The 17,500-nt window shown below is 51.4% G+C and overlaps 1 protein-coding gene across 1 annotated transcript in view; it reads right to left on the bottom strand.

Moving 5' to 3' along the window:
• The window catches only part of LOC106594440 (replication factor C (activator 1) 1), a 46,435-nt gene that overhangs the window by 940 nt on the left and 27,995 nt on the right, over nt 1–17,500 (bottom strand). Inside the window, 3 exon segments of the mRNA XM_082978306.1 lie at nt 12,184–12,188; nt 13,476–13,488; nt 13,490–13,588. Of these exon segments, the coding sequence (XP_082834432.1) occupies nt 12,184–12,188; nt 13,476–13,488; nt 13,490–13,588 (117 nt within the window).

Below are 17,500 nucleotides of genomic sequence, written 5' to 3' on the forward strand. Positions count from 1 at the left end.
AGGGAGAAACAGGGAGGAGAGGGAGAAACAGGGGGGAGAGGAGAGGGAGAAACAGGGGGGAGAGGAGAGGGAGAAACAGGGAGGAGAGGGAGAAACAGGGGGGAGAGGAGAGGGAGAAACAGGGGGGAGAGGAGAGGGAGGGGGAGAGGAGAGGGAGGGAGAAACAGGGGGGAGAGGGAGAAACAGGGGGGAGAGGAGAGGGAGAAACAGGGGGGAGAGGAGAGGGAGGGGGAGAGGAGAGGGAGGGAGAAACAGGGGGGAGAGGAGAGGGAGGGAGAAACAGGGAGGAGAGGAGAGGGAGGGAGAAGAGAGGGGGAGAGGAGAGGGAGAAACAGGGAGGAGAGGGGAGGGAGAAACAGGGAGGAGAGGGAGAAACAGGGGGGAGAGGAGAGGGAGAAACAGGGGGGAGAGGAGAGGGAGAAACAGGGAGGAGAGGAGAGGGAGAAACAGGGGGGAGAGGAGAGGGAGGGGGAGAGGAGAGGAAGGGAGAAACAGGGAGGAGAGGGAGAAACAGGGGGGAGAGGAGAGGGGAGGGAGAAACAGGGGGGAGAGGAGAGGGAGAAACAGGGGGGAGAGGAGAGGGAGAAACAGGGAGGAGAGGAGAGGGAGGGGGAGAGGAGAGGGAGGGAGAAACAGGGAGGAGAGGAGAGGGGAGGGAGAAACAGGGGGGAGAGGAGAGGGAGGGGGAGAGGAGAGGGAGGGAGAAACAGGGAGGAGAGGGAGAAACAGGGAGGAGAGGAGAGGGGAGGGAGAAACAGGGGGGAGAGGGAGAAACAGGGAGGAGAGGAGAGGGGAGGGAGAAACAGGGGGGAGAGGAGAGGGAGGGGGAGAGGAGAGGGAGGGGGAGAGGAGAGGGAGGGGGAGAGGAGAGGGAGAAACAGGGAGGAGAGGAGAGGGAGAAACAGGGAGGAGAGGAGAGGGAGGGGGAGAGGAGAGGGAGGGAGAAACAGGGGGGAGAGGAGAGGGAGAAACAGGGGGGAGAGGAGAGGGAGGGGGAGAGGAGAGGGAGGGGGAGAGGAGAGGGAGGGGGAGAGGAGAGGGAGGGGGAGAGGAGAGGGAGAAACAGGGAGGAGAGGAGAGGGAGAAACAGGGGGGAGAGGAGAGGGGAGGGAGAAACAGGGGGGAGAGGGGGAGAGGGAGAAGAGAGGGGGAGAGGAGAGGGGAGGGAGAAACAGCGAGGAGAGGAGAGGGAGAAACAGGGGGGAGAGGAGAGGGAGAAACAGGGGGGAGAGGAGAGGGAGAAACAGGGGGGAGAGGAGAGGGAGAAACAGGGGGGAGAGGAGAGGGGAGGGAGAAACAGGGGGGAGAGGGGGAGAGGGAGAAGAGAGGGGGAGAGGAGAGGGGAGGGAGAAACAGCGAGGAGAGGAGAGGGAGAAACAGGGGGGAGAGGGGAGGGAGAAACAGGGGGGAGAGGGGAGGGAGAAACGGGAAGGAGAGGGAGGGAGGGAGAAACAGGGGGGAGAGGGGGAGAGGGAGAAGAGAGGGGGAGAGGAGAGGGAGAAACAGGGGGGAGAGGAGAGGGAGAAACAGGGAGGAGAGGAGAGGGAGAAACAGGGGGGAGAGGAGAGGGAGAAACAGGGGGGAGAGGAGAGGGAGAAACAGGGGGGAGAGGAGAGGGAGAAACAGGGGGGAGAGGAGAGGGGAGGGAGAAACAGGGAGGAGAGGAGAGGGAGAAACAGGGGGGAGAGGAGAGGGAGAAACAGGGGGGAGAGGAGAGGGAGAAACAGGGAGGAGAGGAGAGGGAGAAACAGGGGGGAGAGGAGAGGGAGAAATGGGAAGGAGAGGAGAGGGGAGGGAGAAACAGGGGGGAGAGGAGAGGGAGGGAGAAACAGGGAGGAGAGGAGAGGGAGAAACAGGGAGGAGAGGAGAGGGAGGGAGAAACAGGGAGGAGAGGGAGGGAGGGAGGGAGGGAGAAACAGGGGGGAGAGGAGAGGGAGAAACAGGGGGGAGAGGAGAGGGAGAAACAGGGGGGAGAGGAGAGGGGAGGGAGAAACAGGGAGGAGAGGAGAGGGAGAAACAGGGGGGAGAGGAGAGGGAGAAACAGGGGGGAGAGGAGAGGGAGAAACAGGGGGGAGAGGAGAGGGAGAAACAGGGAGGAGAGGGAGAAACAGGGAGGAGAGGAGAGGGAGAAACAGGGGGGAGAGGAGAGGGAGAAACAGGGGGGAGAGGAGAGGGAGAAACAGGGGGGAGAGGAGAGGGAGGGAGAAACAGGGAGGAGAGGGGAGGGAGGGAGAAACAGAGAGAAAAGTAAAGTTATTATCCGATTCAAATATCACCAGTGCTACATTCAGGTCAAGGAATGGATTGTCTATCTTTCTGAACGAGAATGTGTGTATATACATGTGTGTTGTGTGTATATACGTGTGTGTTGAGTGTGTGTATACGTGTGTGTGTGTGTGTGTGTGTATACAGTATGTACAGGTAACTGCCAAAATGAAGGAAACACCAACATAATGGAAATATCAAAATAAAGGAAACACCAACATAATGGAAATACCAAAATAAAGGAAACACCAACATAATGGAAATACCAAAATAAAGGAAACACCAACATAATGGAAATACCAAAATAAAGGAAACACCAACATAATGGAAATACCAAAATAAAGGAAACACCAACATAATGGAAATACCAAAATAAAGGAAACACCAACATAATGGAAATATCAAAATAAAGGAAACACCAACATAATGGAAATATCAAAATAAAGGAAACACCAACATAAATGGAAATATCAAAATAAAGGAAACACCAAAATATAGTGTGTTAATAGGGCGTTGGGTCACCACCAGCCAGAACACCTTCAATGCACCTTGACATGGATTCTACAGGTGTCTGGAACTCTATCGGAGGGATGTGACCTCATTCTTCCACCAGGAAATTCCATGTTATTGGTGAAAACGCTGTCTCAGGCGCAGCTCCAGAATCTCCCATAATTATTCAACTGGGTTGAGATCTGGTGACTGAGACGGCCAGAGGATACCGTTTACATGGTTTTCATCTTCCTCAAAACACCATTCAGTGACCACTGGTGTCCTGTGGGATGGGGGGGGGCGTTGTTATCCTGGAAGAGACCACTGGTGTCCTGTGGGATGGGGGGGGGGCGTTGTTATCCTGGAAGAGACCACTGGTGTCCTGTGGGATGGGGGGGGTGTTGTTATCCTGGAAGAGACCACTGGTGTCCTGTGGGATGGGGGGGTGTTGTTATCCTGGAAGAGACCACTGGTGTCCTGTGGGATGGGGGGGGGGTGTTGTTATCCTGGAAGAGACCACTGGTGTCCTGTGGGATGGGGGGGTGTTGTTATCCTGGAAGAGACCACTGGTGTCCTGTGGGATGGGGGGGGGGGGTGTTGTTATGCTGGAAGAGACCACTGGTGTCCTGTGGGATGGGGGGGGGGGTGTTGTTATGCTGGAAGAGACCACTGGTGTCCTGTGGGATGGGGGGGGGGGCGTTGTTATCCTGGAAGAGACCACTGGTGTCCTGTGGGATGGGGGGGTGTTGTTATCCTGGAAGAGACCACTGGTGTCCTGTGGGATGGGGGGGGTGTTGTTATCCTGGAAGAGACCACTGGTGTCCTGTGGGATGGGGGGGGGGGTGTTATCCTGGAAGAGACAACTGGTGTCCTGTGGGATGGGGGGGGGGGGGCGTTGTTATCCTGGAAGAGACCACTGGTGTCCTGTGGGATGGGGGGGGGGGGTGTTATCCTGGAAGAGACAACTGGTGTCCTGTGGGATGGGGGGGGGGGGGCGTTGTTATCCTGGAAGAGACCACTGGTGTCCTGTGGGATGGGGGGGGGGGCGTTGTTATCCTGGAAGAGACCACTGGTGTCCTGTGGGATGGGGGGGGGCGTTGTTATCCTGGAAGAGACCACTGGTGTCCTGTGGGATGGGGGGGGGGTGTTGTTATCCTGGAAGAGACCACTGGTGTCCTGTGGGATGGGGGGGGGTGTTGTTATCCTGGAAGAGACCACTGGTGTCCTGTGGGATGGGGGGGGGGTGTTGTTATCCTGGAAGAGACCACTGGTGTCCTGTGGGATGGGGGGGGGTGTTGTTATCCTGGAAGAGACCACTGGTGTCCTGTGGGATGGGGGGGGGGTTGTTATCCTGGAAGAGACCACTGGTGTCCTGTGGGATGGGGGGGGCGTTGTTATCCTGGAAGAGACCACTGGTGTCCTGTGGGATGGGGGGGGGGGGGGGTGTTGTTATCCTGGAAGAGACCACTGGTGTCCTGTGGGATGGGGGGGGGGTGTTGTTATCCTGGAAGAGACCACTGGTGTCCTGTGGGATGGGGGGGGGGGTGTTGTTATCCTGGAAGAGACCACTGGTGTCCTGTGGGATGGGGGGGGGGCGTTGTTATCCTGGAAGAGACCACTGGTGTCCTGTGGGATGGGGGGGGTGTTGTTATCCTGGAAGAGACCACTGGTGTCCTGTGGGATGGGGGGGGGGTGTTGTTATCCTGGAAGAGACCACTGGTGTCCTGTGGGATGGGGGGGGTGTTGTTATCCTGGAAGAGACCACTGGTGTCCTGTGGGATGGGGGGGGGGTGTTGTTATCCTGGAAGAGACCACTGGTGTCCTGTGGGATGGGGGGGGGGTGTTGTTATCCTGGAAGAGACCACTGGTGTCCTGTGGGATGGGGGGGGGGGGGGCGTTGTTATCCTGGAAGAGACCACTGGTGTCCTGTGGGATGGGGGGGGGTGTTGTTATCCTGGAAGAGACCACTGGTGTCCTGTGGGATGGGGGGGGGGGGCGTTGTTATCCTGGAAGAGACCACTGGTGTCCTGTGGGATGGGGGGGGTGTTGTTATCCTGGAAGAGACCACTGGTGTCCTGTGGGATGGGGGGGTGTTGTATCCTGGAAGAGACCACTGGTGTCCTGTGGGATGGGGGGGGGGGGCGTTGTTATCCTGGAAGAGACCACTGGTGTCCTGTGGGATGGGGGGGGGGGGGCGTTGTTATCCTGGAAGAGACCACTGGTGTCCTGTGGGATGGGGGGGGTGTTGTTATCCTGGAAGAGACCACTGGTGTCCTGTGGGATGGGGGGGTGTTATCCTGGAAGAGACCACTGGTGTCCTGTGGGATGGGGGGGGGGTGTTGTTATCCTGGAAGAGACCACTGGTGTCCTGTGGGATGGGGGGGGGGTGTTGTTATCCTGGAAGAGACCACTGGTGTCCTGTGGGATGGGGGGGGGGGGGCGTTGTTATCCTGGAAGAGACCACTGGTGTCCTGTGGGATGGGGGGGGTGTTGTTATCCTGGAAGAGACCACTGGTGTCCTGTGGGATGGGGGGGGGGGGGCGTTGTTATCCTGGAAGAGACCACTGGTGTCCTGTGGGATGGGGGGGGTGTTGTTATCCTGGAAGAGACCACTGGTGTCCTGTGGGATGGGGGGGGGGGTGTTGTTATCCTGGAAGAGACCACTGGTGTCCTGTGGGATGGGGGGGGTGTTGTTATCCTGGAAGAGACCACTGGTGTCCTGTGGGATGGGGGGGGTGTTGTTATCCTGGAAGAGACCACTGGTGTCCTGTGGGATGGGGGTGTTATCCTGGAAGAGACCACTGGTGTCCTGTGGGATGGGGGGGGGGGGGCGTTGTTATCCTGGAAGAGACCACTGGTGTCCTGTGGGATGGGGGGGGGGGGCGTTGTTATCCTGGAAGAGACCACTGGTGTCCTGTGGGATGGGGGGGGGGGCGTTGTTATCCTGGAAGAGACCACTGGTGTCCTGTGGGATGGGGGGGGGGTGTTATCCTGGAAGAGACAACTGGTGTCCTGTGGGATGGGGGGGGGGGGGCGTTGTTATCCTGGAAGAGACCACTGGTGTCCTGTGGGATGGGGGGGGGGGCGTTGTTATCCTGGAAGAGACCACTGGTGTCCTGTGGGATGGGGGGGGGGGGTTGTTATCCTGGAAGAGACCACTGGTGTCCTGTGGGATGGGGGGGGGGGGCGTTGTTATCCTGGAAGAGACCACTGGTGTCCTGTGGGATGGGGGGGGGGGGGCGTTGTTATCCTGGAAGAGACCACTGGTGTCCTGTGGGATGGGGGGGGGGGGTGTTGTTATCCTGGAAGAGACCACTGGTGTCCTGTGGGATGGGGGGGGGGGTGTTGTTATCCTGGAAGAGACCACTGGTGTCCTGTGGGATGGGGGGGGGCGTTGTTATCCTGGAAGAGACCACTGGTGTCCTGTGGGATGGGGGGGGGTGTTGTTATCCTGGAAGAGACCACTGGTGTCCTGTGGGATGGGGGGGGTGTTGTTATCCTGGAAGAGACCACTGGTGTCCTGTGGGATGGGGGGGTGTTATCCTGGAAGAGACCACTGGTGTCCTGTGGGATGGGGGGGGGGTGTTGTTATCCTGGAAGAGACCACTGGTGTCCTGTGGGATGGGGGGGGGGGGTGTTGTTATCCTGGAAGAGACCACTGGTGTCCTGTGGGATGGGGGGGGGGTGTTGTTATCCTGGAAGAGACCACTGGTGTCCTGTGGGATGGGGGGGGGGTGTTGTTATCCTGGAAGAGACCACTGGTGTCCTGTGGGATGGGGGGGTGTTGTTATCCTGGAAGAGACCACTGGTGTCCTGTGGGATGGGGGGGGGGGTGTTGTTATCCTGGAAGAGACCACTGGTGTCCTGTGGGATGGGGGGGGGGTGTTGTTATCCTGGAAGAGACCACTGGTGTCCTGTGGGATGGGGGGGGGGGGTGTTGTTATCCTGGAAGAGACCACTGGTGTCCTGTGGGATGGGGGGGGGGGTGTTATCCTGGAAGAGACAACTGGTGTCCTGTGGGATGGGGGGGGGGGGGCGTTGTTATCCTGGAAGAGACCACTGGTGTCCTGTGGGATGGGGGGGGGGGGTGTTATCCTGGAAGAGACAACTGGTGTCCTGTGGGATGGGGGGGGGGGGGCGTTGTTATCCTGGAAGAGACCACTGGTGTCCTGTGGGATGGGGGGGGGGGCGTTGTTATCCTGGAAGAGACCACTGGTGTCCTGTGGGATGGGGGGGCGTTGTTATCCTGGAAGAGACCACTGGTGTCCTGTGGGATGGGGGGGGGGTGTTGTTATCCTGGAAGAGACCACTGGTGTCCTGTGGGATGGGGGGGGTGTTGTTATCCTGGAAGAGACCACTGGTGTCCTGTGGGATGGGGGGGGGGTGTTGTTATCCTGGAAGAGACCACTGGTGTCCTGTGGGATGGGGGGGGCGTTGTTATCCTGGAAGAGACCACTGGTGTCCTGTGGGATGGGGGGGGGGGGGGGGTGTTGTTATCCTGGAAGAGACCACTGGTGTCCTGTGGGATGGGGGGGGGTGTTGTTATCCTGGAAGAGACCACTGGTGTCCTGTGGGATGGGGGGGGGTGTTGTTATCCTGGAAGAGACCACTGGTGTCCTGTGGGATGGGGGGGTGTTGTTATCCTGGAAGAGACCACTGGTGTCCTGTGGGATGGGGGGGGGTGTTGTTATCCTGGAAGAGACCACTGGTGTCCTGTGGGATGGGGGGGGGGTGTTGTTATCCTGGAAGAGACCACTGGTGTCCTGTGGGATGGGGGGGGGGGGGCGTTGTTATCCTGGAAGAGACCACTGGTGTCCTGTGGGATGGGGGGGGTGTTGTTATCCTGGAAGAGACCACTGGTGTCCTGTGGGATGGGGGGGTGTTGTTATCCTGGAAGAGACCACTGGTGTCCTGTGGGATGGGGGGGGTGTTGTTATCCTGGAAGAGACCACTGGTGTCCTGTGGGATGGGGGGGGGGTGTTGTTATCCTGGAAGAGACCACTGGTGTCCTGTGGGATGGGGGGGGGTGTTGTTATCCTGGAAGAGACCACTGGTGTCCTGTGGGATGGGGGGGGGGGGCGTTGTTATCCTGGAAGAGACCACTGGTGTCCTGTGGGATGGGGGGGGGTGTTGTTATCCTGGAAGAGACCACTGGTGTCCTGTGGGATGGGGGTGTTATCCTGGAAGAGACCACTGGTGTCCTGTGGGATGGGGGGGGGGGCGTTGTTATCCTGGAAGAGACCACTGGTGTCCTGTGGGATGGGGGGGGGGGGGCGTTGTTATCCTGGAAGAGACCACTGGTGTCCTGTGGGATGGGGGGGGGTGTTGTTATCCTGGAAGAGACCACTGGTGTCCTGTGGGATGGGGTGTTATCCTGGAAGAGACCACTGGTGTCCTGTGGGATGGGGGGGGGGTGTTGTTATCCTGGAAGAGACCACTGGTGTCCTGTGGGATGGGGGGGGGGTGTTGTTATCCTGGAAGAGACCACTGGTGTCCTGTGGGATGGGGGGGGGGTGTTGTTATCCTGGAAGAGACCACTGGTGTCCTGTGGGATGGGGGGGGGTGTTGTTATCCTGGAAGAGACCACTGGTGTCCTGTGGGATGGGGGGGGGGGTGTTGTTATCCTGGAAGAGACCACTGGTGTCCTGTGGGATGGGGGGGGGGGTGTTGTTATCCTGGAAGAGACCACTGGTGTCCTGTGGGATGGGGGGGGGTTTCTGAGAGACCTGGTGTCCTTGGGATGGGGTGTTATCCTGGAAGAGACCACTGGTGTCCTGTGGGATGGGGGGGGGGTGTTGTTATCCTGGAAGAGACCACTGGTGTCCTGTGGGATGGGGGGGGGTGTTGTTATCCTGGAAGAGACCACTGGTGTCCTGTGGGATGGGGGGGGCGTTGTTATCCTGGAAGAGACCACTGGTGTCCTGTGGGATGGGGGGGGTGTTGTTATCCTGGAAGAGACCACTGGTGTCCTGTGGGATGGGGGGGGGGAGTTGTTATCCTGGAAGAGACCACTGGTGTCCTGTGGGATGGGGGGGGGGGGGCGTTGTTATCCTGGAAGAGACCACTGGTGTTCTGTGGGATGGGGGGGTGTTGTTATCCTGGAAGAGACCACTGGTGTCCTGTGGGATGGGGGGGGGTGTTGTTATCCTGGAAGAGACCACTGGTGTCCTGTGGGATGGGGGGGCGTTGTTATCCTGGAAGAGACCACTGGTGTCCTGTGGGATGGGGGGGGGTGTTGTTATCCTGGAAGAGACCACTGGTGTCCTGTGGGATGGGGGGGTGTTGTTATCCTGGAAGAGACCACTGGTGTCCTGTGGGATGGGGGGGGGGGTGTTGTTATCCTGGAAGAGACCACTGGTGTCCTGTGGGATGGGGGGGGAGTAGCTAGCTAGCATAGCCCTGACCATGTGTTTAGCCAAGCTGACAGCAGCTAGCTAGCATAGCTTGGCCCTGACCTTGTGTTTAGCCAAGCACACAGCAGCTAGCTAGCATAGCTTGGTCCTGAAATTGTGTTAACTTCTTATGGATGGTGGCAGTATTGAGTCGCTTGGATGACTGACGTGCCCAGAGTAAACTGCCTGCTACTCACGCCCAGAAACTAAGATATGCATATTATTAGTAGATTTGGATAGAAAACACTCTGAAGTTTCTAAAACTGTTTGAATGATATCTGTGAGTATAACAGAACTCATATGGCAGGCAAAAACCTGAGAAAAAAAATCCAACCAGGAAGTGATTTGTAGTTTTTCTATCTAATCCCTATTCAAACTACAGTGTCTGTGGGGTCATTTTGCACTAAGGCTTCCATTGGCTGTCAACAGCCTTTAGAAACTTGTTTCATCCGTCTACTGTTACTGGGCAGAAAATAGGAGCTCGGTCAATCAGTGGACTGCCTGGGACCAGCGAGTTGTTTACTGCGCAGGCATGTTTGGCGCGTCGCTCCTTTTTCTTCTGTAATGAATACGCTATTGTCCGGTTGGAATATTATCGACGTTTTATGTTAAAAAGACCCCAAGGATTGATTGTAAACAACGTTTGACGTGTTTCTACTAACGGTAATGGAACTATTTGACTTTTTGTCTACTTTTTGCTACTTTGTTTCAGCCAGAGCCTGCAAAGCCACGATTCAGCGTTTTGCCGCCTTCTGAGAACCTATGGCAGCCGTAGGAAGTGTCACAGGACAGCTAAGATCCTCACTCTTCAATAAACAGAGACAAGAAGAACGACACCTTGTCAGACAGGCCACTTCCTGCAGGAAATGTTCTCAGGTTTTTGCCTGCCATATGAGTTCTGTTATACTCACAGACACCATTCAAACAGTTTTAGAAACTTTCGGGTGTTTTCTATCCAAAGCCAATAATTATATGCATATTCTAGTTACTGGGCAGGAGTAGTAACCAGATTAAATCGGGTACGTTTTTTTATCCAGCCGTGAAAATACTGCCCCCTATCCCTTAACAGGTTAAAATCTGACACAGCGGTTTGCATTAAGTAGAAGTATATGTATAATTCTTTCAATAACTGTTGTAAATTTTATCAAGGTTTATGATGAGTATTTTTGTAAATTGATGTGCTCATTCACTGTAAGTTTTGGTGGGAATACATTTTCTGAACATCACGCGCCAATGTAAAATGGGGTTTATGGATATAAATATGAACTTTATCGAGCAAAACATACATGTACACTGCGGGCACAATTATTAGGCAAATTGTTATCCTCGGGATTACATTTTATTGTTTAACAAACACAACGCTCTCAGTCAATCCGAAATGTTATTGAACCTCAAACCTGAATGTTTAACAAAGGAAAAGTGAGTTTTGTCTTTCCTCAGGGAAATATATAAGTGTGGACAATTATTAGGTAACTATTTTACAAAAATAATTTCTCTCAACTCACTTGTTTATTCTCCATTTTTAGAGTAAGTGTAACAGATAAGTAACACAAAATGACAATTTATATCACATTTTTGGCCTTTCAAAAATATTCAGTGACCAATATAGCCACCCTTATTTTCAATAACTGCCATGAGCCTTCCATCCATGGAGTCTGGCAGTTTCTTAATCTGTTCACGATCAATTTTTCGCTGAAGCAGCAACCACAGCCTCCCAAATGCTGTTACAAAAAAGGTGTATTGTCTTCCATCACTGTAAATCTCACGTTTGAGAAGGGCCCACAAGTTCTCAATAGGATTTAAGTCAGGTGAGGAAGGGGGCCAGGTCGTTATTCAGGCGTCTTTGAGGCCCTTGCTGGCTAGCCAAGCAGTGGAGTACTTGGAGGCATGTGATGGAGCATCGTCCTGCATAAAGATCATGGCCTTCTGGAATGCTGAGGACTTCTTCCTGTACCACTGTTTGACGAAAGAATCTTCCAGAAACTGGCAGTAGGTTTGGGAGTTGAGTTTCAGTCCATCTTCAACCCGAAAAGGTCCAACTACTTCATCCTCAATGATAGCAGCCCATACCAGTACCCCTCCTTCACCTTGCTGGCACCTGACTCAAAGTGGTGCCCTGTGTCCATTACTGATCCACTCACCGGCCCATCCATTTGGTCCATCAAGAGTCACTTTCATTTCATCTGTCCATAAAACCTTTGGAAAAATCTGTCTTCAAAGTATTTCTTTGCCCGAATTTGACGCTTCAACTTGTTGAATCTTATTCAGTGGTGGTCTGGTTTCAGTCTTCTTGACCTTGGCCATGTCTCTGAGCACTTGACACCTTTGTACTTCTGAACACTCCAGGTAGGTTGCAGTTCTGGAATACGGTGGCAGTGGAGGATAACGGGTTCCTGGTAGTTTGACGTTTAATTCTTCTCAAGTCTTTTGCAGTTAATTTGCTCCTTTTTCTTCCCCATGTGATTTTTTTTTTTTGCGCCCCAGTTGACTATTCGCAACAAAACGTTTGAATGTCCGGTGGTCACACCTCAATAGTTTAGCTATTTAAAGAGTGTCGTATCCGTCTGAAAAGGCATTTAAACAATTTCTTTTTTGTCCCATTTTACCTGAGGTAATGAGGCTGCCTAATAATTATGTACACCTTGATATAAGGTGATATTCACTTTCGCAAACACCCTCCCTCATTACACAAATACATATCACCTGAAAATGATTAAATCCAATAAGCATTCAAGTTTATATGGTTTGGAGTTGGAAAATGTGAATAGAAACATTTTTACATTTACATTTTAGTCATTTAGCAGACGCTCTTATCCAGAGCGACTTACAAATTGGTGCATTCACCTTATAATATCCAGTGGAACAACCACTTTACAATAGTGCATCTAAATCTTTTAAGGGGGGGGGTTAGAAGGATTACTTTATCCTATCCCAGGTATTCCTTAAAGAGGTGGGGTTTCAGGTGTCTCCGGAAGGTGGTGATTGACTCCGCTGTCCTGGCGTCGTGAGGGAGCAATGATAAGATCGGAATACTCACTTTGCCTAATAATTGTGCACGCAGTGTATTGTGTAACAATGAGTCCTGGGAGTGTCATCTGATGAAGATCATAAAAGGTTAGTGATTCATTTTAGCTGTATTTCTGGTTTTTTTGTGACGCCTCTCCCTTGCTTGTAAAATGGCTGCGTGGTTTTTCTTGTTTAGGTTGGTGTCCTAACATAATCTAAATGTTTTGCTTTCGCCGTTAAAGCCTTTTTTAAAAATCGGAGAATCTTATCTCTAAAAATGGTGTATAATACTTGTAACGTTTGAGACATTTTTATTGTTGAGATTTTTTTGTTGTTTTGAGTTTGCCGCCGTGCACTTTTCACTGGCTGTCGTCATATCGATCCCGCTAATGGGATTCAAGCCGTAAGACGTTTTAAACAATACTAGTATAGCATGCAAAGCAAACTCGCCCAGTCTTTTCCCAGATAACACAGTGCTACCACGTGTTAACAGGTAAAAGGGGATATGAATTTGTTGACGTGCTTGTTATCCAAACCAAACCCTCAAGTAAGTCACGACAGTCACTTACCAAAAACCTCGGGTTTTGGACGAGACTGACTTTATGACCAAAATTATGCAATTTGGTTGCAGAAAAATTGTGTGTAGTGTGTGAGTGTGTGTATGTAGTGTGTGTAGTGTGTGTGTGTGTGTAGTGTGTGTGTGTGTATAGTGTGTGTGTATGTGTAGTGTGTGTGTGTGTGTATAGTGTGTGTGTAGTAGTGTGTGTATGTGTGTGTGATAGTGTGTGTATAGTGTGTGTGTGTGTATAGTGTGTGTGTTAGTGTGTGTGTAGTGTGTGTGTATAGTGTGTGTGTTATGTAGTGTGTTGTGTGTGTATAGTGTGTGTGTATGTGTGTGTGTATAGTGTGTGTATAGTGTGTGTGTAGTGTTGTGTGTGTGTGTGTAGTGTGTGTGTGTAGTGTGTGTGTGTAGTGTGTGTGTGTAGTGTGTGTAGTGTGTGTGTGTGTGTATAGTGTGTGTGTATAGTGTGTGTGTATAGTGTGTGTGTATGTGTATAGTGTGTGTGTGTGTGTATAGTGTGTGTGTATAGTGTGTAGTGTGTGTGTGTAGTGTATAGTGTGTGTATGTAGTGTGTATAGTGTGTGTGTGTGTAGTGTAGTGTAGTAGTGTATAGTGTGTGTAGTGTGTGTAGTGTATAGTGTGTAGTGTGTAGTGTGTATAGAGAGTACCTGTGTATAGTGTATAGTGTGTATAGTGTGTATAGTGTGTATAGTGTGTAGTAGTGTATAGTGTATAGTGTATAGTGTGTAGTGTGTAAATACCTGTGTAGTAGTTGCTTGATGCTGCTGTTGTTCAGAGACTCAGCGGTCAGATTCAGACTGTTCTTACTGCGGGTACAGCTGGCATTCATCTCTACATAACTATAACCCAGCTCCTACACACACACACAGAGACAGCTGGCATTCATCTCTACATAACTATAACCCAGCTCCTACACACACACACACAGAGACAGCTGGCATTCATCTCTACATAACTATAACCCAGCTCCTACACACACACACAGAGACAGCTGGCATTCATCTCTACATAACTATAACCCAGCTCCTACACACACACACAGAGACAGCTGGCATTCATCTCTACATAACTATAACCCAGCTCCTACACACACACACACAGAGACAGCTGGCATTCATCTCTACATAACTATAACCCAGCTCCTACACACACACACAGAGACAGCTGCATTCATCTCTACATAACTATAACCCAGCTCCTACACACACACACAGAGAGACAGCTGGCATTCATCTCTACATAACTATAACCCAGCTCCTACACACACACACAGAGACAGCTGGCATTCATCTCTACATAACTATAAACCCAGCTCCTACACACACACACAGAGACAGCTGGCATTCATCTCTACATAACTATAACCCAGCTCCTACACACACACACAGAGACAGCTGGCATTCATCTCTACATAACTATAACCCAGCTCCTACACACACACACAGAGACAGCTGGCATTCATCTCTACATAACTATAACCCAGCTCCTACACACACACACAGAGACAGCTGGCATTCATCTCTACATAACTATAACCCAGCTCCTACACACACACACAGAGACAGCTGGCATTCATCTCTACATAACTATAACCCAGCTCCTACACACACACACACAGAGAACAGCTGGCATTCATCTCTACATAACTATAACCCAGCTCCTACACACACACACAGAGACAGCTGGCATTCATCTCTACATAACTATAACCCAGCTCCTACACACACACACAGAGACAGCTGGCATTCATCTCTACATAACTATAACCCAGCTCCTACACACACACACACAGAGACAGCTGGCATTCATCTCTACATAACTATAACCCAGCTCCTACACACACACACACACAGAGACAGCTGGCATTCATCTCTACATAACTATAACCCAGCTCCTACACACACACACAGAGACAGCTGGCATTCATCTCTACATAACTATAACCCAGCTCCTACACACACACACAGAGACAGCTGGCATTCATCTCTACATAACTATAACCCAGCTCCTAACACACACACACACAGAGACAGCTGGCATTCATCTCTACATAACTATAACCCAGCTCCTACACACACACACACAGAGACAGCTGGCATTCATCTCTACATAACTATAACCCAGCTCCTACACACACACACACAGAGACAGCTGGCATTCATCTCTACATAACTATAACCCAGCTCCTACAAACACACAGAGACAGCTGGCATTCATCTCTACATAACTATAACCCAGCTCCTACACACACACACAGAGACAGCTGGCATTCATCTCTACATAACTATAACCCAGCTCCTACACACACACACACAGAGACAGCTGGCATTCATCTCTACATAACTATAACCCAGCTCCTACACACACACACAGAGACAGCTGGCATTCATCTCTACATAACTATAACCCAGCTCCTACACACACACACAGAGACAGCTGGCATTCATCTCTACATAACTATAACCCAGCTCCTACACACACACACACAGAGACAGCTGGCATTCATCTCTACATAACTATAACCCAGCTCCTACACACACACACAGAGACAGCTGGCATTCATCTCTACATAACTATAACCCAGCTCCTACACACACACACACAGAGACAGCTGGCATTCATCTCTACATAACTATAACCCAGCTCCTACACACACACACACAGAGACAGCTGGCATTCATCTCTACATAACTATAACCCAGCTCCTACACACACACACAGAGACAGCTGGCATTCATCTCTACATAACTATAACCCAGCTCCTACACACACACACAGAGACAGCTGGCATTCATCTCTACATAACTATAACCCAGCTCCTACACACACACACAGAGACAGCTGGCATTCATCTCTACATAACTATAACCCAGCTCCTACACACACACACACAGAGACAGCTGGCATTCATCTCTACATAACTATAACCCAGCTCCTACACCACACACACAGAGACAGCTGGCATTCATCTCTACATAACTATAACCCAGCTCCTACACACACACAGAGACAGCTGGCATTCATCTCTACATAACTATAACCCAGCTCCTACACACACACACAGAGACAGCTGGCATTCATCTCTACATAACTATAACCCAGCTCCTACACACACACACACAGAGACAGCTGGCATTCATCTCTACATAACTATAACCCAGCTCCTACACACACACACAGAGACAGCTGGCATTCATCTCTACATAACTATAACCCAGCTCCTACACACACACACAGAGACAGCTGGCATTCATCTCTACATAACTATAACCCAGCTCCTACACACACACACAGAGACAGCTGGCATTCATCTCTACATAACTATAACCCAGCTCCTACACACACACAGAGACAGCTGGCATTCATCTCTACATAACTATAACCCAGCTCCTACACACACACACAGAGACAGCTGGCATTCATCTCTACATAACTATAACCCAGCTCCTACACACACACACAGAGACAGCTGGCATTCATCTCTACATAACTATAACCCAGCTCCTACACACACACACAGAGACAGCTGGCATTCATCTCTACATAACTATAACCCAGCTCCTACACACACACACAGAGACAGCTGGCATTCATCTCTACATAACTATAACCCAGCTCCTACACACACACACAGAGACAGCTGGCATTCATCTCTACATAACTATAACCCAGCTCCTACACACACACACAGAGACAGCTGGCATTCATCTCTACATAACTATAACCCAGCTCCTACACACACACACAGAGACAGCTGGCATTCATCTCTACATAACTATAACCCAGCTCCTACAACACACACACAGAGACAGCTGGCATTCATCTCTACATAACTATAACCCAGCTCCTACACACACACACAGAGACAGCTGGCATTCATCTCTACATAACTATAACCCAGCTCCTACACACACACACAGAGACAGCTGGCATTCATCTCTACATAACTATAACCCAGCTCCTACACACACACACAGAGACAGCTGGCATTCATCTCTACATAACTATAACCCAGCTCCTACACACACACACACAGAGACAGCTGGCATTCATCTCTACATAACTATAACCCAGCTCCTACACACACACACACAGAGACAGCTGGCATTCATCTCTACATAACTATAACCCAGCTCCTACACACACACACACAGAGACAGCTGGCATTCATCTCTACATAACTATAACCCAGCTCCTACACACACACAGAGACAGCTGGCATTCATCTCTACATAACTATAACCCAGCTCCTACACACACACACAGAGACAGCTGGCATTCATCTCTACATAACTATAACCCAGCTCCTACACACACACACACAGAGACAGCTGGCATTCATCTCTACATAACTATAACCCAGCTCCTACACACACACACAGAGACAGCTGGCATTCATCTCTACATAACTATAACCCAGCTCCTACACACACACACAGAGACAGCTGGCATTCATCTCTACATAACTATAACCCAGCTCCTACACACACACAGAGACAGCTGGCATTCATCTCTACATAACTATAACCCAGCTCCTACACACACACACAGAGACAGCTGGCATTCATCTCTACATAACTATAACCCAGCTCCTACACACACACACAGAGACAGCTGGCATTCATCTCTACATAACTATAACCCAGCTCCTACACACACACACACAGAGACAGCTGGCATTCATCTCTACATAACTATAACCCAGCTCCTACACACACACACAGAGACAGCTGGCATTCATCTCTACATAACTATAACCCAGCTC

Source organism: Salmo salar, chromosome 08 (assembly GCF_965601325.2).
Source record: "Salmo salar chromosome 08, fSalSal1, whole genome shotgun sequence".
NCBI lineage: Eukaryota > Metazoa > Chordata > Actinopteri > Salmoniformes > Salmonidae > Salmo > Salmo salar.